A 22,260-nucleotide genomic window follows, 5' to 3' on the forward strand; every position below is an offset into this window, starting at 1 on the left:
GGTCATTGTAGCTCTCCTCATATGCCAGGGTTGTAATTGATCCTGTATTAAGAATGTATGTAGCAACTGACGTAATTACTCTGCACTGCAATGTCCTGAGGCAATTACTGACTTTACAGGTCCCATAGAAGTCTATCCTGTTCTGTGCAGTCTTTGAAGAAGAGGCTCTGGTGTCAGGGCAGTGTATTGATGAGCTTTTGTCTCTGAAGTGTGTAGCTCATCATGATCCCGCAGCAGTTACTACTTCACGGCCAGAACTGGTTCTAATCAAGTCTGTTTTGTGGAGGAAAAAAATCTATCAGGTTGGTCTGTTCATGGCCTCGACTGCCCAGGCACAGAACAGCCATGTATCCCACGGCTGACCTCAGGCCTGCAACTCTAGCACTGGTTGTAGCTGTCAGAGCTGGCACTCTTCATGAGAAATGGACTAAAATAGCAAAACCTCATCTGATGGTAGTGCTGAAAGGCTGTTGCTTCTGTGTCTGTTTTTTGAATGTTACCTGTTGCAGGGCAGGCTGTAAAAGCAAAGCCTATGTGGGGTATGGTTATATTTATTAGCTTAATCTATACATGTAAGTGAAGGCTGTGTTGAGTAGTATGTTTTTGCAGTTCCTCAAAGTTGAGTGTAAATTGCCTTTACAGAGGGAGGTCTCTTGTGTTTCCAATTTGCTTTGCCTATAGAAATAAATGCTGCAAGCTTGCACCACAAACTTAAACTCAGCACAGCATGTACATGTTTAACGAGGCAGTCTTCGTATACTGGGAAAAGTGGCCTTAAGCTCTGTTTAGAACGGAACTACCTTTCATTTGAGGAGAGACAGAAAGTAAACTTGATTAATATACAGCAATGTACTCTCCTGTTCCAGACAACAACCTATCATTGGCTAGTGACAGCTGAGACCCGTTCTCTGCTGTGTGCTGCAGCATCTTGTTACTGGAAATCAAATTAAGAAGGAGAGTTCTTGAGTCATGGTGTCTCATATACTAATTTAAGTGCAAGTTAAGAACACTTGATTGGCATAATGGTTTCTGAGAACATTGCTGCAACATAAAAAAGAAATGTGCCTGTGTTTTTATTGTTCTTGCCAAGGGGGCCTCTATATTCCTAATCTATTCCTCTTCCTAATAAAAATCTGTCTGGTTGCAGGAAGGTTTAAACCATTTTCATGTGCACGGACTGTGTGGTATTTTTTTGTTGTTTGTTTTTGATTGTTTTCCCCCACTGAAACATGAATTTTAAAAGAACCAGATACTATCCATAAGGCAAACAGTGTTCTAGGCTGGAAGTTTACACTGGAACTTATTGAGTATAAACATGTATTGAAATCCTGATTTAACATTTAAATATTTCAGATTTAAAGAGCTACAAGAATACCTTACGTAGATGTGTTTAGAAATTAATAAAACTTTTTGTTACAGTTCTTGCAGGAAATAAAAACATTCTGTTTGCCCTCTATGCTACCGATAAGCTATAAGATAAAAAACATGGAAGTATGCTGCTGAGGTGTCTAAAGGTAGTAGTAGATAGTAAGAAACTGAAACATTCATTTGTAGGGACTGAGCTTCTTCATTCTTTCTATCAACTTCTTTGTTTAACCTGTTAACTTTCACAGTTTTGACTTGAAAGTTGTAAATCAGTTCCTCTTGATGTTAAGAAATTAAATACTAAAGCAGTGAAAATACTTGGTTTTTATGTTTTAGTGTTTGCATTTCTAGAAACAAGTGTCTTTCCTATTAACTGCAGTGGAAAATTCCAGTAAAACAGTTTTTAAATTGTGTTTCAAGAGTAGCTGTGTTCAGTGTTGTACGGTGTATGTCATCGTTAAATATTTAAAACTGTAGGCTTCCTGGCTACTTCATGATTTGCATTGTGTTCAGTGGTTTTGACATTGCATAACCTTAATGTTTATCTATTAAATATTTACTTGTTGAGGTAGCTGTAGAAGTAATATTTTACTATAGCTATTAATTCAGTGTATATGTGTATTATTTTAAGAGGCTGAATCTAGAACTACCAGCTGGTAACTACTGAACAAGCAAACTGACAGGATACAGGTAGGGAGATGAATCGGAGATGAATCTCTGCTTTAAAACTGTATCACAAGTGAAATAGGTGGACTTTTTGACATCAAGGATGAATAGAAACTGTATATCCTATACTCCAGGCAAGCTGCTTTTGCATGGGAATTAGTTCCCTTATGCCAGTAACATTTTGTGGTGTCCTTGTTTTTCTCTAGTGATGCTGACTTGCAGTAATAACAGATCACTAGTAGTGTTTTGCCAAAGAAACACAAACTTTGGTTACATTTGGTTTCTGAAGTTCTGTTTCCTTCAGGTTTCTTGCCTGTCCAGAACTTATAGTTTATAGATAGTGTTTAGATTTTGGTACTGATTTCAGTTTGTGTGTTATTCCTGTGACTAACCTGCCCAGATTCCAGTATGCATCAGTCAGGATACACGAGTAGTCACTGGGGAACTTGCCATGTAGGGTAATCTGTGATTGGCATATGCTCTTGGCTTTGAAAAATATCTTGACAACATACTTGAAGAATTTAAAGGGAATGACACTGAAACTGAACTTGTAGTATTTACTGGTTAGCACTTATTGCTTTTATCTACTTTCTTTGAATTTTATTGAGTATAGGCCTTGACTGCTATGTCAAACTCTGTTCCAAATAGCATTTACCAGTTAGGCCATGGGTGATAGACATTCCTGGATCCACTGTCAGTGTGAAAGAATTCATAGATATTTGACAGAGGAAAAGGGAGCAGAGTTTTACAGATACCATTTTATATCTTGGCAGATACAAGTTCTGTAATATAAGGTAAACTTGCAATGAGTTAGCAAACATTTTTTGTGGATTTCCCCTCTTCTGAGGGGCTCAGAGTGATTTTATATCCTTGACATGTGACAGCCATGAGTCCAGCAGTGTAAATTCCCCTTTGGAAGACAGTGCCTCTACTTTGAATTCCTCTTGGAAGCGATAGAGGGAAAATGACTGTATCACTGATTTTATACAAAAAACCGAATGGGAATCCTGTCTTGGCTGTATTACCTTCACTTGCTTGAAGTCACTCCTAGACTCTGGGAGTCCATTTCAAATAGTTTCCTTAAGATTTGTCATGTGTTGTTGCAGAAGCACAGAATGGTTGAGGTCAGGGGCACCTCTGGAGGACTCTAGTCCAAACCCCTGCTCAGAGCAGGTTCACCATAAGCAGGTTACTCAGGCCTATGTCCAGTTGTGCTTTGAATGTCTCCAGGGTTAGACTCTACAATTCTTCCAATGCTTGACCACGCCTTACCATGAAAAGGTGTTTTCTTATGTAATGAAATCTATATGGAATTTCCAAATGAACTTTCCTGTGTTTCAGTTTGTGCCTATTGCCTCTTGTCCTGTCACTTGGTACTATATATATATATATATACACACTATACTATACTCCCTTCATCAGATTTTTATGGCTAAGATCCTTCTTAGCTGCCTTTTCTCCAGACTGAGCAATCCCTGCTCTCTCAGCCTTTCTTTGCATCAGAGATGCTGCAGTCCCTTAATCACTTTTTTAGCCTTTTACTGGACTCACTCTAGTTGTAAATATCTGTCTTGTACTGGGGAGCCTGGAGCTGGAGACAACATCCCAGAAGTGTCTCGCCAGTGCTGAGTAGAGAGGAATGATTACCTCCCTTGACCTGCTGGCAATGCTTCTACTAATGTAGGCCAGGTGGGTGTTGTCTATCTTTGTCATGAGGGTGCATTCTTGCTGTCTGCCAGGACTCCAAGATTCTCTGATAAGCTGCTTTTCAGACAGTTGGTTCCCAGCATGTACCGGTATATGGGATTATTCCTCCCCAGGGGGAAACTCTGCTTTTCATGTTGTTGAATTTATTTGAGATTTCTGTTTGCCCAGTTTTCCAGTCTGTTGAGGTCCCTCTGGATGGCTGCACAACACTCTGGCCTATCAGCCACTCTGCTTTGTATCATCTCTGAAGTTTCTGAGGGTATGCTCTGCTCCATCATCCAGGTCGTTAGTGAAGATGACCAATATTGGATCCAGTTTCAATGGAGGCCAGTGGCTAGCTGCCAGCTGGACTTTATGCCACTAAGCCTGGCAGTTCAGCCAGTTTTCAGTCAACATTACTGTCCCACTTAACTGGTATGCACTTAATACTAATCTAGTATGTACTTAAGTACACACAGGTGTATTTAATGTGAGCTCTGAGGGTATTATGGGGAGAGAGGGTCAAGTCTTAAAAAAGCTGAGATAAACAACATGTGTTGTTCTCCCCGTGTCCACCAAGGCAGTCATGTCATACAAGACTAGTAGGTTGTTCAGATGTGCTTTTGCCTTTATAAATCCATGCTGACTACTTCCAGTCATCTTCTTGTCATTCATGTGACTGGAGGAGATTTTAATAATGTTCTGCTCAATTACCTTCCCAAGGATTGAGTTGAGATTAACTGGCTTGCAGTTCCCAAGAGTTTCTTGCAGCTCTTGAAGATGGGTGATACTTGTTCTCTCCCACTCCTCAGAAACCTCCTCTTCCCCATGACTTTTCAAAGACAACCAGGAGTTTGCTTGCAAGCTCCCCTCAGCACTTGTGCATGCAACCTTTCAGTCCCCACAGACATTGTCTAGCCAGTTTAAGTATTCATCAGTGTGATCCTTCTCCACTGAGGGTAAGTATTCCTTGTTCCAGACTTTCTACTGTCTAATGGGCCTGGAATCCCTGAGGGTCAATTTTACTGGTACAGACTGAGGCAAGGAAGGTACCAGGTATCCTGTCCTTTTCTGTGTCCTTGGTCAGCAGTTTTGCTGCCCTGTCCATGTTTTCACCAGTGTTCCTTTTGCTGCCAATATATCTCTATAGATCTTTTTGCTGCCCTTTAAATCTCTCACCAAATTCAAAACCAGGTTTGGCTGTTCCTTTCCTAACCTCATCTGTGTGTGACTGGACACTGTTTATATATTACTGCTTTCACATCCTGTACACTGTTTTTATGCTGGAGTTTAATCCCTTTTTCATCCAGGCAGGTCCCCAGACACCTCTGCTTCATTTCCTGCTTGCTAGGGTGGACCTTTGGCTTGGGCATGATCCTTCTATTGATGGAGATGGTGAGCAGGGACATCAACATGGTTTACAGATCTAGAAAGCTGTTCCAGCAGTTTGCTTTGTAAGAGCTGTGCTATCCATGCCTGTGCTGCTGGGCTGTGGTTATCACTTAGGGAGGTCCATCAGGGTGATGTGTGGATTAGAAAGGAGAATTTTAATTTAATTCTCAGCACTACTGAACTTAAACTGCGGGTCAGGCAGACCTTGTGAATTAGTTATTTTCGTCTAACCTACCATAGTGTTGCTGACCAGGAGGGAAAGAAGTTTTAGGTATTAAACACTGCTTCACAGGTCACTTATTTGTCTTAAGGTTTTCCTTTGGTTTTTGTTTTTGTCCTTCTCTCTTCATAAAGACTACAACTCTTATTTCTTCTTCCATTGTACTTCCTCAGTTTTACTCTATCTAATAGGTCAAATCAGAATGGCTTTGACAGTTAGCATTGGGCAGCTGGATGGCAAGTTCAAATACTGCATTAGATTGCTTAGAAAATTGGGCTATTTCATCTATCAACATCTATAAAGCTCCTTCTAGAGCAAAATCTAGATAGTTTGGAGACTAGGAAAACAGTAGCACCATAAAGTACAGCTTATGGGTTTAGGCAGCCCTTTGTTATCTTTCATTTGTACAGACTTCATTTATCCTGTTTGAAAGTTTGTTGGGTTTACATTCCGCAAACTCTGTTCGGTGTGCTTGCAAGCATACATGGTTAGAAAACAGCTTAGTAACAGGTATTTATCTGAGTTCAAAGCTAACGTGAAGTCTGCAATATGTCTTTAATCTTCAGCAAACTATGGGGTTTTTTGAGTTTGTCAGCGAAATGTTGTTTCACCAGCAGTTGCATAGCTTTCTTAAATATAAAGATAAGTCAGTGTTTTTCTTTCTTTATTAGCTGATGGTCACTCCCAGGAATTCTGACTTCTCTCCAGAGGACCTGACCAAATGCGTATGGAAAGAAAAACTTAGACGTCTGACAGCTTAAATAGGACTGGATAGAACAGTTTTCATTGCATCTTAATTCCAGAGAGAATTAAAAACCAACAGATAAAATTGAGATGTACCAGAGATGTGTGCAGCTACACATGCGTCTTCATCTAGTTTTGTCTATACGTAGTGCCTGTCCTCCCCTGCTTCCATTGGTGTCAAACTTTACATTAATAACAGTTCATTGTGTTCAGTTACAATATGGACTTTGTTGCTGTGCCCCCCTACCACGTAGAGTTAAATTTGGTGTTGGGGGTGGTGGTGGTGAAGTGTTCTTTTTGAAAACAGACATATCCTTAGCTGTTCAGAACTGCTTGTTTTTGATAATACATGTTTTTAATGTGTCTAGTGCTGTCCCCAGGCAGTCTGTCTCCTTTCTCTGACCTCGGGTCTCCTTAAGGTCATCCTGCCAATTGTGGTATGGAGCTCTATTTCTTAAAGAAGCTCATAGTCAAGTGAGCAAGTTGAGCAAGTTTTTCATTCCTTAGCTGTTGTATTTTTCTACCTCTTGGGTAGCCATCGCTGGCCCTGCTGCTGCTTTGGCTGAATGCAGGCAAGCTTTACTCTGTTTGCCTGTCCCTGGTGCAGCTTATCTCTCAGACTCTCTGTGCACCTGGGAATATCATAGGTGTGTACTTTTGCTGTAGAAGAGTAGGAAGACAATTCAAGATCTAGAAACTGTTCTTCCAAATATGGGTGGAGGTCCTGTGAGGGTTGAATATACACAATAAAAAAAAAAAAGAATTTGGTTTCAAACACAACTTGGAAGTACTGGGCTTTGACTGCACAGCCATGTAATGGTAGCAGATTTACCACTTCAAGACAAAAAACTTTTTGCAAAACTTCTGTGTTAAACCCTTAAGCACAGAACTGGCAGAATCAGACACTTGACCCGGCTGTGTCAATCTGCCATACAACTGGTAGCTGAAGTCTAATTCTTCTTCTCTTTGACTGACTTGCAAGACTCTGCTCTCTTCTCATCTTCATTTCTGTATTTCCACCAGTACTCATTGTCCTTAACTTGGCAAATGCTCTTCTAAAGAAAGGACATGCTTAGTTAAGCAAAAAAACTGCAAAATGATAACAGCTGTAGGGTCTCTCCTTTCCTTTCTTCTTAAAGAGTTGATGTTGCTGATGAAATTTGGACTTGAGTATACTGTAGCAAGTTTTAAGAAATCAGAATTATATATTTGCCTTTCCTGAAGGACCTGTTAAATTGCTCATCTACCTTGTGAAAGGCTCTTGGAAATCAAGTATTCTGTCACGTGTGGGAACACAACTGCTGTTCTTGTAACATCTGTTATCTGGTGTCTTGTTTCCAGCAGTTTATAGGATTCCATCATTGCTGTAATTTAAAATGGTGCTGCATAGTAGATAGATAAATTACTTATGATGCTGCAAAATGGCCATAATAACTTTTTACTACTACAGTCCTGAAAATTAGAGAGGCTTCACAGAATCACAGAATCACAGAATGTTAGAGATTGGAAGGGACCTCGAAAGATCATCTAGTCCAATCCCCCTGCCGGAGCAGGAAGCATAACCTTCCTATGGCAGGTTATAGGCACTTAAGTTCTGAATACCCCTGCTGTGTGAATCTGACTCTAGCCAGTAGATTATATTGTCTTCTAGGAATAATCCGATGTTGACTTTCTTAAAAGGCAAGAAACAAGTCAAAATAGAAAATCTAATCTATCAATTCACAGTTAGTCTACAAAATGAACTGCTACTTTCTGTCCACACTGTATTTTGAAAAAAATCACAAGAGAGATCAAATACACTTTTAAAGAAGAAAAAAAAAAACTTATTGGAAAATACCCCTTGTTCAGTGTATGTGACTGGATTGTGGAAGAGGTTCCTATGACAAGGGAAGCTGAGGTCAAAAGATCTGTCCAGAGTCACATAGCAGATTCCTGCCATGACCAGATGTCAGGAATATTTTTCTGTATTTGGTGGTGTCTTTTTTGGTTGGTTGTTCTACTATGCATCATAGATACTTCTGGCTTTCTACCTAGCACCTTGATGGTGATAATTTTCATTAACTCTTCTGTTGACAGTTCCCTAGTGCATGTTTCTAATAATGTAAAAAAGTGAGGGGGGATGTAGAAGAAACAGAACTAAGTAATCTTTAGTTCAGTGGGCTCAGCTTCAGTGGAAAATAAACTGTTCTTTAGTGCAGCTTCAGCTTTACTGGAGTTGAAACAAACTGTATGGAAACTGGGAAATTCTGTTATTGCTACTGTAAAACTTGGGAGACTGGTAGCTTTTCTACTATGATTAAATTTGCACATCTTCACCAAAAAAAATAAAAAAAGTAAATTAGGCGAAAAGGCTGAGTTTATTCCCAGCTGCCTGTGTGGGAGAACAGAAGCACTTTGCACACACGTGTATAGCTCTTGTGTGGCTCTCACATTAAAACAGCAAGGCGCCATGGCTTGCAGGGCTGTGTTGGATGGTTCGTTATCTTAGACAGCAGCAAGTTTTGTAGGTCAGCCCTGTTTGCCCAGTTTTGGAAGATACCTTGCGCAAAGCCTCTGGATAGAACAGCGAATGGTCACAGCAGTGTTCAGGGTACAGTTTGTTTAGTCTCTGGGGTGCTCTTTCTCAATTACCTGTTTTGTTTTGCTTCCAGGGGAGTCTGCATGGAAATGAGATGGGGGTGGGGGGATTTGAAAATAAATGTTAAAGGATTAGGCAAAAGATACCTTTACAGAGTTAAATTCCAGCTGCCCAGAGTTGGCTGATCCTGCATTGCAGGGAGGGAAGGAAAGGAGATAAAGCTGACCACTTCTTGAGGATCTTTTTTACCTTTACGTTTTGTACAGTGAAAAACCCAAATGAAGTATTTTGTCCTCTTCCACAAGTGTGGATGTTCTGTTATAATCTTTCCTGTAATAAGGATGAACCACTTGGACAGACTTCAGTGGGAGGTACCAAGCTCTCCAACATACTGTTTTTGTAGAATGTTTGTAAAGGTTGAAGAATCTAATTGACCATGTTAGTAAAATATTCCTGACTGACACTTAGAGACAGCAGATAAAGCCTTCTGTACAAAAGGACTTGAGAAGCTCACTGTTACTTGGTACTTAGTTGTAAGACCTCTGCGGTGCAGAGATTGGCAAGCTGCTGAACAGCCGAAATGCAAGTTGCATTCCTACTTCTGCTATTCATTCTTAGGCCTGTAGAAGTGATGTAGCAGAGTTTATTTTGACTTTGTGAATGATCATGTGTCATTTGATAGCAAGCTCAACACATGTTCAAAGGGCACAGCACTTGAAAAACACTTGCAAACCTTTGAGTGCTTTGAACGTTCTTTCTGTGTTTTTGACCTTGATACCAAAGTGAAATCTTTCTCCCATGTATTTTATATGTTTTTTAATGATAATTAAAAGGAAAGCATTCTTGGATCTTCTTACATTGGTCTTTTTAGTCTTACAGTAAGCTAACCGAGAACACTTTTTCTCCACCAAGGCTTGCTGGAGTGTGTGCCTAGCTTTTTCCCTTTATTTTAAAGTACTTCTTCAGTTATAATCTGTATATAAAGTTCATGTAGTCAGCTTCTCCTGCATGGTCTGTGTTGCATTCCTTCAGTGTTTCCACAGCAGCCAGCACCGAAAAAAACCACACTTAACTGGCTTTGCAAGGTAACTTTTCTGGCTGCCCTTAAAAACATTTCAGCAGAGCAAATGACACTCTCCTATTTCAACTGTTTTAAAGTGTTTGATTTCTAGGGGTTTTTTTGCTTTTTCTTAAGGTTTCCTATGCGCGACCAAGTTCAGCTTCTATCAGAGATGCAAATTTGTATGTTAGTGGACTTCCAAAAACAATGACCCAGAAAGAGCTAGAACAGCTCTTTTCCCAATATGGACGCATTATTACTTCTCGTATTCTGGTTGACCAAGTCACTGGTAAGTAGGCAGTTTTGTACTTCTCATTTTTGGACTGGCAGTTCAAGAAATGTTTCACCTTTCAGTACAGTAGTCTTGTCTCTAGAATGTGTGAAAGGTGTATGTAGGCCAGAAAATGCAATTTTCTGCTGGAATTGTTCATAAATATGCATGGACAAAAATAGATTGTGGAGTGTAGTGAGCCAGCTTAAGTCATTTCCACCCTGAAGGTGTGGGTTTGAAGCCTGTTTCATAGCTTGTAATAGATTTACAGCTGCTATAATCTTCCTTTCCAAGCTGCTGCGTGAAAATAGTCCCTATGTGCCTTATGAAATGCTATTAAACACTTTTTTATAAAAATAAAATTCTGTGCAGAAATAGACAGCCGATTCTCTGAGGCTAAGATTACAAAAGACCCAGAATGGTAATTACTGTTAAGACTGTTTTCAAGGTTACCTCATTAACTTTGGAAACACTGAAGAACATGAACTTCGAGTTCATAGGGAGCAGGTAAGTTCTGTGCTTAGGCGGTGCCTTAAAGAACGAAGCTCTAGCAGTTTAGTTGCATTGTTACAGTACATGTCTTAACCAGTGAGTGGGTCTCAGTGACACTCTGTGGTTATTCTCCAGAATTGGACAGTAACACGTGTGTTTTTGCTGGCTCAAATGGCTGATCTTGAGGAGGTTTATAATTTGCTGCCTCAGTCAGTTCCAAAAATAAGCAATCAAATGAAATGCCAAGTACATGTCATAAGTATTGAGTGTGCAAAGCAAAACACAAAGGAGCAGCACTCTCCAAATTCTCGTCTTTCCAAAAAGCTCGGGCTGTGGGGTAGAAGAATTCATTTTCTCACCTAATTATTCCCTGAATAATAAACTAGCTTGGATTTTTTTATAGTTGTACCTTTTCAAATCCTCATGTCATTGTGGGTGACAAACAGCTTTCAGCTGGAGCTGGTCATAAAGTTTTAAAATGGTCTTACTTTGAAAGGATTGTGCATGCCAGTGTTTGACACTTTGCTGACCTGTTAGAGGATCTTGTATGTACTCCTTTGCAATTCCATTATATTAACAGAAGTCTCAATACTGACACATAATATTTACGGAGTGTTTTAATAGTGTGAGTTGGTGAGAGTGTAGAGAGGCAGGGAAAGGAAAACTAAAGACCGAACAGCAGATTTGCAGGTCAGATTTCCAGTCTTTGTGCAGTAAATAGCTGTTTACAGTATGTTGCTGTATATTCATGCATAGAAATGGTGGGATTTTACAAGTGGGCTAAATAAGTAAATGTAATTAATTTCTTTAATGCGTACTGTAATTCTAAATACTCATAAATCCTAGTATGTGCACAGTAGTTCTCTGGTATAGACTGTTGTTCAGTTTTAAGCTTTCTTCCCTCCTCCTTAGTAATTTGGAAGAGGTGGACTCAAAATGAATAATAAGGTTGTGACACAAACCAACAGATGAAAAATGCAAAGTTGAAGCAGCGACATTTGCCTCTTTAAAGCTTTCTTATGCCTGCTCATTGTCACTTTCGTTATTTAAGTCATCATTGTTTATTAACAGAATACATTTCTTGTCATTAATGTCTTAAATGAGGGCAAGCGTTAAACTTACTTGTTTATTCATGAACCAAAATATAAGAGGCTTCTAAATGGATTTAAGAATATTACAATAAAGCATGCAACTAACTAGTGTTGGTTGTAGTAGCTTTAATGTTAATTGGTTCAAGTATTGACACCTCAGTGTGGTTATATTCAAGCCACAGTATAAATTTTTATGGTGTAATGTTCCTAAAGCCTTCCATAAACACTTGATGATCCCCTTGCATGTTGTCTTTGTTCTATACCAAGGAAGAATCTGTGGCCCAATAAAATAGTTCCCTTCTAAAACAATGCCTGCAAAAGTATGGTGGTATACTGAAATTGAATCTTTTACTTAGCGGTAACCATGGACTGTTGAAACAGGGACGTTATTCCCATTACTGCAGTCTAGAATCTCCACTCCATTCTTTGTCCTCTCAGCATATTTGCTGCAAAGGGAACTTCCAAGGGGTGCTGCAGGAGAGCATAAGCCATTTCTTGCTGCTGGGGAGTGGATGACTAAGCTATTTACAGAATGCCTGTGAATTTGAATTGAACAGAGGCTACAGTGCAGCAGGTTCTGGGTTCACCTCCATGCCTCCCCAAATTGTTTTGTTTCAGATTTACCCTTTGGCTGACTATGGTTAAGGTGTGTCCACAGAGTGGAAAAGTGTTACTACTTTGAGCAAAAGCTCGGTTCTGATAGGCTCAAAATTATCATGGGTTCACAGCAGTTGGCCATTAACATAGCAATTGGCTATGAAAATCAAATGTTAACATATAATATTCCAGCATCTCTGAATTAACTGTATGTGCTTCCTTCACCCTATCCAGGAGTATCAAGAGGTGTGGGTTTTATCCGATTTGACAAGCGAATTGAAGCAGAAGAAGCTATCAAGGGCTTGAATGGCCAGAAACCTCCAGGTGCCACAGAGCCCATCACTGTAAAGTTTGCTAACAATCCAAGCCAAAAAAACAATCAGGCCATCCTTTCCCAGCTGTACCATTCTCCAAACAGAAGGTATCCAGCACCTCTAGCTCAGCAGGCTCAACGTTTTAGGTAAGTCAGATACATACTTGTGTGTCACTGTGACGGAAGCCACATGTTCCCAAGGGACTCTTTGTTTCCCTCCACTCTTTCTCTTCCCTTCTTGTCTAATGTCTATGCTTGAAGGAAATTAAATGCATGAAAATGTTGAACTTCAGCTATGCTCCTAGAATACAGCCAAAAGCAAAAATACATTCCATCTTGTTGATAGCAGTTCAGGATCTAACAAACCTCCTGAGAGTTAAACTGAGATGACATCTTTTTCTTCTACACAGTCACTAAAAAAATCACTTTTTAAAGGTTATTTTTAATTTCCTAGATTATTGTTGATTAATGTGCAAGTTGATTCAGTTAACATTGACCTAGGCAATTCAATTTTCTTCTTAGCCATATGGCATGCCACCACCAGCCTCCTCTTCCCCACCCCCTGTCTTTATGTTCTGACTTACAGTTTTTTCGTAATCAGTTGTCTAAATCCTGCATGCCAGACTTTGTCTTCTCGTATTGCAAACTTTTGTATTGAAGATTTTTCAAATATTTTCTACATGTGTTTTTTGCGTATATACATTCCCATCCTGTTGAAACTACAGACATACAGTACCCTGTGAAATTTAGTGTATTGAAAAGTACAGATGGTGAGAACAAAGTGAAACAAATACTGTATTATCTACATTGGATAGATTATCTATACCTTGGGTTTTTTTTTTAGTGATTTTGATCATATCTTCCCGCCCTCTGCCCCTGGGCTCTGTGACTGGCATGTGTTAAACAGTAATATACACAAACAGCTTCTATTTTATTTTTCAAGAAATAAAATCACCTGTAGTTTGCTTCAGAGAGAATATTCCAAACTTCAAAAGCTCTGCATCGGCTACCCTCACCTTGAGGCTGAACATTGAGAGTTCATGGACTGCAGTTCTGGCAGAATTTCTGAATTCTTCTTTTCTTCGTTTTTTTTCATCCTTACGTTCTGCAAGGGTTTCACAGGTGTGAAGGTCAACACTAGAGAAGGCTTTCTGCCCTGAGGGAGGGGATAACCAATTTTATTCATTATTTGGTGGATTTCTTGCCATTTCTTAGGGAATAAAAAGAATTTAAACAGAGTGCTGAATATTGAATAAAATTAGTCTTGCCGTTGTTCCATAGGCAGAGCATAGGGGCAGAAGTTGCACATAAAGGATGGACCCAAGTGTATTATATAAAATAAGATAATGAGGGAGCTATTGTACAGCCTGTATGTTACAGTATTCAACATATTCTGGCAAGTCTGCCCTTCTGACTCTTGAGTTCTTCTGGCTGCACTTCTGCACTTGTTCCCAGCTACTCAGCTGTGTTCAGTATTACTCTGATACTGGCTGGGATAACATCTGTATTTAACTGATTGTCCAGGTAGATCTATAATGATTTGTAAAAATTTTCCAGCTTTGGAGGTTTTTCTTTTGATTGGACCTAAAGTTCTTTGCAGTTAAGTCATTTCAGTAAACTGCACTTGTCCTGCAACGTTAGGCTTGAACCTTAAAAATTTTGATTGTTTGTAACTTATTTTTGTTTAAAACAGAAGTTTATTTTTGAGCGCCCACTTAAATTTCACTGAAAAGTTTGTTTTTTCCTGAAATACTAAGTTTAAAATGATGCCTGAAACAACTGTAAGAGACACTGTGATTTGGTTCACTTAAAAGTATAGTCATAATAAAAAGCACTGAGTAGGTACCAAATCTGTAGTGAATAGGAGGAAAAGTACAATCATTTTCATTTTTATCAATGTGGAATGAAGGTTGAACTGAGTGGTCAAAAGATAAACTGGTGTTGCAGACAAAATTAGAAGATTTTTTTAATTATTTTTTGAGGGAAGCCTTCTATTTCTTCTCTATGAGAGGCAACCTTGACAAATTTTAAATTGTTATAAAGGGAAATAGTCTCTTCTGGTTTTTTAGGTCTTTGCTTTGCTGTTGTTGCAGCATTCCAGCTCTGTTGCTGACTGTAGTTCAGAATGAACCAATGGTTCAGATCTTTCACGTCTTTCACATGCAAGAAGTCTTGGCTGTTGATGTTTCAGACAGGATTACCTGATGCAGTTGCCCTGTCTCTGTTAACAGTTGACAGAGGCCTGAAAACAGAGTCAGCATAAACTTTGGTAATGAAGAACAGAAGAATTACAACAACGCTTTTTTTTCCTCATAAAGAAAAATCTGGAGCTGGACTTTCAAGAGCAGCTATATGTAGTTGTTCCTCAGATAGGATGTATAACGTAAATAATCTTTTAAAACTGTCCAGTGAATGCACCTGGGAATTTTCCAGAATATTTTTAAGTCATCAAGGTAACTGATGAAAACTGTTACAGTGATATTGCTGCTGTATGAAGTCCTCAGCCAACTGCTCTACAGCAAGGCCCTGTAAGTGGTGGTGTTTCTGGACTCTTCGCCTTCCTCTCCACCCCCAAATGCTAGTGACAATATATGTCTGTCGTCCACACTACTGATAGTAGTCAGGCATTTTTAAACTTCCTCTTTTCTCCTCATTTGGGAGTTCAGTGGCTTGCTTTCTTGTCAGTGCATCCTGGAAGCCCTGCTCCTGCAGAATCATAATGCTCTGTAGTTTGAAACTGTTACTTAGCTGCAGACAAGACCAAATATTTTTCTTCAAGCTTTTTGTGCAGAAGTGTAGTTATGCTACTGCAGCGCCTGAGTTTGAATTCTGTATACCAGTAATGGTTCTTAAATCCTATAGCTCATTACTGGTGAGAAATCACAGTAAGTTGCTGATTGGTAAGGTATCTGTAAGCTAAAAACTAAATCAAGTGTAACTTTTTTACCTAAGCTTATTTTGTGGAGTACTGAAGAGAACCTTTTAACAAGGCTTTCTCTTTATACGTCTAGGCTTTGCCAGGAAGAAACCAGGGCTTCTTTAGGGCAGAAATTTTCTTAGAGACAAGTCACTTTAAGGGACTTCAGGAATAAGATTTAATAGGATTGCTAGGCACTGCATGTTCTGGATACTTTTCCAAAGGGTTTAGAGTTGTGGTTTCATACTGCACTTGAGCAGCTTGGAGGAAGGTAAGGGAAGAAATACATGCAGAAAGCTTACAGTCTAATATGTGTTTGTGCATCTATTCTAAAAACACTTCATCTTGGAAAAGGGCAGGAAAATGAAAATCTTTTTTGGAATTCATGTTCTAACGCTTGTTACTGCTCCAAAACCCTGCATCTGTCTGGGTATTCATGTCAGCAAACTCGGAAGCCTCAATAAACTCTTCATCTGAAACAGTTAGTAATCTGGAAAATTTCACTGAGGTAGTCACTGACTGTAACTTTATGCTAACAGTATTGAATTTAGGCTAAACTTGTAGAACTGAACTATTTTTGGTTGTGGCTACTACACAAGAACATCTATTTTTTTATTCACTAACTGTATCAGGTGTAATAAGGTAACACAGATCTTTCAGTAGTGATACTTTAACTTTGCACTCTGTACAGTGCAAGAGACATGGCAGTAATATACCTAGTTTCTTTAAAGTTTGGAAAAGTCTGAAGACTGAACACTTTGCTAAATGTTTTACAGGTTAGACAATCTGCTCAACATGGCTTATGGAGTAAAGAGGTAATAAAGGATTGTTAGGTTCCTAAGAACCAAATTGTTGTCAAGTATTTTGTATATTCTTACTTTTTCAGTAAGAATTATGTTGGACTTTTGCATGTTGAGACTTCAGCTGAAATTGTTCATCTTGGTGCATTGTGTGTGAAAGAGACAACCTTTTGTATCAGTTCCATGGAATTCCTGTTTCTAATGACTTACTAATCCTCACTGGTTTTATAGCATGCTTTTCTTTTGTTTTAATATGTTACTTCATTTCAGACACTAGCACTGTTCCCCCTACTTGTATAGTATTGTATATAGTATTTGTGCAGTTGGGGGAAAAAAAAAATTTGCAATGTTACCTTATTTGTCTGGCCAACATGTTCATGCTGTGAAAAGTCCTGTATCATTTTTGGATTTTGAAATTTCTTTGATGGGATTTTCTGTGAACAGCTACTTCATGATTCCATTTTGCTTTCCCCCATTCTTTAGTAGGTTTCCTCCAATGACCATTGATGGAATGACCAGTTTGGCCGGAATTAATATCCCTGGACATGCAGGAACTGGATGGTGTATTTTTGTGTACAATTTGGCCCCTGATGCTGATGAGAGTATCCTCTGGCAAATGTTTGGACCTTTTGGAGCAGTAACCAATGTGAAAGTAATCCGTGACTTTAACACCAACAAGTGCAAAGGTTTTGGATTTGTGACTATGACAAACTATGACGAGGCAGCTATGGCCATAGCCAGCCTGAATGGATACCGCCTTGGGGACAGAGTATTGCAGGTGTCCTTCAAAACAAACAAAACGCACAAAGCCTAACAACTTATTCTCAGTGCATTAATACACTAAAACTATACAACAAAGGCAATTTACAAGAAGCTTTATGCGTTAGTAAATGCCTTTGTTGTATGCCAGTGTGGAAATGGGGATAAAATGACTACTTAGCATCCTAAGAATATGTGAGATTTTTTATTGCTGATATTTGAATTAAAACTTCTTAAATATCTTTTGTGTTTGAATATTGAGAAGAGATAACAGGGTTTTTACCTGTCACAATGCATATTCTATTGCCTTCTTTGAAGAAGGTGGACCTTGTAAAATGTTTGAGCTAAGGGAAGTAGTTTTTTCTTTTTACGTGATTGCCTTTAACCTACGAGTAAATATTGAGGCTTTGTGTTACACTTTTTAAGTTGTTTTTTGTTATTTCTTCATTTGTTTTGTGTTTAATTTACTTTGTAACGCATTGCTGTTTTGTTCTTCAAGAAAAGTATTTGAAGTTTACATTTTATTTATAAAGTTATAAGCAGTATTTATTTTCTAATTATCATTTGGGTTGGGGAATGGGAACACATTATAGAAGCTTATTGTAAGAATACTGGAGAACTTTTCGTAAAGCAGTACCTTGCCAAAGAGATAAGAACCTCTTTGATGTGGGTTTAAAAAGCATCTATTTTTATAAAAAAAAAAAAAAAATGGAGAAACTTTTTACTGGTCCTGGAACAAATATTTTGACTTGAATACTTTGAGAAATCTCTTCATATGACACCTAGTGAGCTTTTAAAACTTACCAGGAAATTTGCAATTGTTGTGGAAAATTTAGAAGGATTTATGATGTAGAAATACTTTTGAGACCTTTGTATTAAGAAGTAACGTCAATGGGATGCACTGTTGGTTTCATTTTTGTAATCATCAGTGGGGTCTTTGATCATCCTGGTTATTAAGTGATAGGTGGCTCACATTAATTTGTGATTTTGAAACAAATGAAAACTTAGAATATAAGAGCAAGCAGGAAACTTAAAATACTGAGAGATGGGGGAAAAAATAAATCTGTTCTTCCTAAAGAATTCCCTTCAGATAGAGCTCATGGTGTTTAGTGATGTACTTGCTATTGTTTGAAGAATTGTTTTGTCTTAAGAAAAGACATTGAGCATGGTTTGTGCAGTAACAAATCAGCAGAAGTGGCCTGAGTTGGGTATATTTGGAGGTATTTTGAAAGTTATGTTTAAGGCTAACACCTGAGCTTTGTGTAATGTAAATAAGACCTTGAGTTATAAACCTTTCAGCTAATTTTTATTTCAGTTTATTTTTTAAGTTACATGCCAAGTGATGTTCAATTTTGAATGTTTTTGTATTTTTTTCTTTGTAAATGGCATTAACATTGTTACTTGAGGTCTGCTTATTCATTTTTGTTGTCCTGAGGACTTGAATTTACAATGCATCAGATCTGTTGCTATTTTTGTCTGTAGATAGTCTAGCTTCAGCTGTTTATGGTGATGCTACACTTTGGTTTATAAACATGTTTGTGGTAAAAAACAAGTATAATCATAGGTTTTGAATAAATTTCCTTACATTTTTCATACAAAAACCATAAATACCTGTATGCTATTGAAATTTAACTTTGTATGATGCTTAAATCACTATTTGGGGAAATAGAAAAAGTCTTTACCATGTATTGAAGAAATTTAAGAAAAAAATGCAGAATATTTTCTGATTAGCATCTAGCTTATAATTAAATTTTTAAAAAAATGCTGAGGGTTTGATGCCTTCGCCAGGATGCACTGACAACTATGTAGTTACGTCCTGCTTTTTGTATAAACTGAGATGCTCATATGCTTCCCCTTAGAAAAAGCAATGTTCTATGCATAACATAGTTGTACACTATCTTTGCAGTTGCTTTTGGTTCTTATTCTTTAAAACTGTAGTTATAAGTTTTTCAGTATAATACAGTACATATACTGTGAAGCGCGTGCTAAAGTGAATAAGCGAGTTTTCATGCTGACCCACTCAATGCTATTCAAAAACCAATTGGCTTCCTGAGCACTTCCTCATTCTTAGGTGCATTTAGATTGTTAAAGCTAATCCTCTGCATTAAAAATTGTATATATTATAGAAATCACAAACTTTCCAATGTGGGGAAAACAGTAGCTACGTGCTTCTTTCCTATACTACTGTAGCAACTAACAGCATTGATGAGAAGGCATGTAAATTGGGCTTCACTTTACAGTGTTTATCAGAGCACTTATTAAAATATAAGGTTGGTATTTATTTGAAGTTGTATAGTATGACTTAATTCACCTCTGTTGGAATAGAAAATATATTCCGTTGAGTATTTAAGAGGTTGTACATGTTTTCTTTTGTGTTTGGATCCTTTGTACTTTTTCATGTTCAGTACATCAATAAACAAAGTTGAAGGGAGAACAGTGTCATGAGCAGGTCTTTTGCAATATTGTCCTCTGCTTTAATGGGTAAGCAATATGAGTGAAAGGTTTCTGTAGAGCTCTTGAGCTCCTCCTTTAACTTAACTGAGGGTCCTAGTTACCAACAAGGACATAAGACAGTGGAGCTGTGTGTACCAGTTCTGTTATGTTAGAATTAGTATAAAATCTTTTTGCTTTGTTTTTATATGAACCACTCAATACTTAGGCTGATACAATAAATGAGGGTCATTGGGCACATTCAGTGAAAATTAATTTGCTGTCTGTCTAGCAGACTGCTACTCAGTGTAGCTAAGTTAGTGCTCTAGTGTGTTAGGATAAATGCAGAGGGGAGGGAAGGATATACTCTTCATTGCAGTGTTTGTTTGCTGTTTAATTATGCATTAATTTCTGGGCTCCATTAGGTGAGTGGATATTCAGTCAACCTCAGTTTGCTGTTCTTTTCCTTCCCCAGCTCTTGAAGAAATTCTTTAAAAATTAGTCAACTGTCTCTTGCCCTTTTAAAATATATACACTCTTAACTTCATTTGCTCTACTCAGTGGATGAGCGTGAATTTCCACAAGTGAGAATACAATTCCAAAAGTGGCTTATGCAGTGTAAGTTTTATTTTTAGCTATTTTCTCTCACTGTCTCGTTTACATCTTTACTGTGAGATTTTTTTGATGCAAAACCTTACAGCCAGTGTTGTGTGGAGCATTTTCCATCAGTGCAGTGTGATAAAGTAGAGTTTATTTGGATGATGGGGTTATAAGTATGTGAACAACATACATAGATAGCAGTACCTAAAATATCAGTCAACCAGCATTAACAAACTGGTTCTTTACATTTACTTATACAAATAGTGTGTGCTGATGACTTTTTATGCAATTATGTTCTTTGGTGGCTGGACTAATGAAAGGACGCAAGACACAGTGCTTGTCAGCAAACAGGCAGCTATATTTGGAGTTCATATTCTAGCAGGGACATCTGTGTGTTCAACTTGCAGTCTTTTACGGAAGGATAGTTTTAATTCTCACCTTATACCAGGTTGAGTAGAGTGTAACTAGCCACGGTAGAGTTATTTTGTTATATGGAAATGAGGACAAAATGTGTTTATGTAGTTGCCTTCAGTTTAAAATCAAAACTGCTTATATTTTGAGGGTTAGCTGCAGATGAGTAGGCAGTTAAGGAGCAACACTAAAAAATTATTGGATATAAGTGCAGTTGCCCAGAGGAGAGGTCAGTACTGAAAAGTACAAATTTTATTGTATGTACCTGAGTACATCTGGGTAGTTGGAGCTCATGAGTAAGGGAACCTGATGCAAATTTATACAGAGATAGTTCTTTTCTTACTATATTAAAGTTTTTATGATAAAGTTAAGGAAGAAAATGTGCAACTGCTTCATGTGATTTTTGTCGAGGAGGACTAGGTCCTTTTGTACCTAAACAATAAGAGTTTCATGGACGTCTGTAAATGTCTGTGTAAGACTAACAGTGGTAGGTGAGACAAGCTGGAAGCATGACCCTGGCAGAGAGTGACCTGTAATTGGGACACATGAGTGTTGGCAGGGGCATCTGTGGAAGGGCTTTGTTACTGCAGAAACATGCTTAAGGCTTGTGTGGCCTCTTCTGCAAAAGATGTATGCAATTAAATGAACTGTGACAGGTGAACTTCCCACCTGTGTCTCAAAAAAACCTTCGTTTGGCAGGAGAGCATTTTGCCAGTGTAAGTGAAAAAGGTTCATTTTTTTAAACTGAATGTCTGCTGGGGTTGTACACAGTATGTATTCATTGCATAACACCCCGGGGTCATCAGGTACTAGTAGGTCTGGGATACTCTGACTTGTACAGCTGAGCAGGCCTGACTGATGGTTAAAATCTATTTCCCTTTATAGTGTCACTTCAAACTGCATGAAGGTCACTAAATATATAGGAATGGTGACTTAAGTTAAATATTGAAAAACAGCAGCTAGTTAGGACTTTCTGATGGGAGAATGGAGAAGCGCCCGCTGTAGGAGAAGATCAGGTTCGAGACCATCTAAGGAACCTGAAGGTGCCCAAGTCCATGGGACCTGGTGAGATGCATCCGTGGGTCCTGAGGGAACTGGTGGATGAAGTTACTAAGCCACTGTCAATCATATTTGAGAAGTGCCAGACTCATGAGGTTTCCAGTGACTGGAAAAGGGGAAACATAATCCCCATTTTTAAAAACTAAACCCCAGGGAACTACAGGCTGGTGAGTCTCACCTCTGCACCTGCAAAGATCATGGAGCAGATCCTCCTATAGATTCTCCTAAGGCACATGGAAAATAAGGAGGTGATTGGTGACAGCCAGCATGGATTCACTGAGTGCAAATCATGCCTGACGAATTTGGTGACTTTCTACACTGGGGTCACAGCATTGGTGGATAAGGGAAGAGCAACTGACGTCATCTGCCTGGACCTGTGCAAAGCCAACATGACTATCCCAAACTATCCCACATGACATCCTTGTCTCTTAAGTTGGAGGTGTATGGATTTGACAGATAGACCACTTGGTGGATAGGGAACTGGCTTGTCTCATTCAGAGAGTTGTGGTCAATGGCTCAATGTCCAAGTGGAGACTAGTGATAAGTGGTGTTCCTCAGCGGTCAGTATTGGGACCGGTGCTGTTTAACGTCTCTGTTGTTGACACGGACAGTGGAATTGAGTGCACCCTCTGCAAGTCTACCAATGACACCAAGCTGTGTGGTGCAGTCAACGTGCTGGAGGGAAGGGATGCTATCCAGACAGGCTTGAGAGGTGGGCCTGTGCAAACCTCATAAATTTCAAGAAGGCCAAGTGCAAGGTTCTGCAATCCCAAGCAAAAATACAGGCTGGGCAGAGAATGGGTTGAGAG

General features: G+C 38.7%; 1 protein-coding gene across 1 annotated transcript in view; it reads left to right on the plus strand.

Annotated features, from left to right (window-relative positions):
- Positions 1 to 19,382, plus strand: part of LOC104460501 (ELAV-like protein 2) — a gene marked incomplete at its 5' end in the record, with an annotated part of 30,185 nt that extends 10,803 nt beyond the window's left edge. The window contains 4 exons of the mRNA XM_010084523.1: positions 9,847 to 10,000; positions 12,397 to 12,622; positions 16,169 to 16,207; positions 16,679 to 19,382. Coding sequence (XP_010082825.1) covers positions 9,847 to 10,000; positions 12,397 to 12,622; positions 16,169 to 16,207; positions 16,679 to 17,006 — 747 coding nt within the window. The remainder of the gene's footprint in view (positions 1 to 9,846; positions 10,001 to 12,396; positions 12,623 to 16,168; positions 16,208 to 16,678) is intronic.
- Between the last annotated feature and the right edge of the window lie 2,878 nt (positions 19,383 to 22,260).

This window comes from Pterocles gutturalis, unplaced genomic scaffold, assembly GCF_000699245.1.
Source record: "Pterocles gutturalis isolate BGI_N339 unplaced genomic scaffold, ASM69924v1 scaffold235, whole genome shotgun sequence".
NCBI classification, from domain to species: Eukaryota; Metazoa; Chordata; class Aves; order Pterocliformes; family Pteroclidae; genus Pterocles; species Pterocles gutturalis.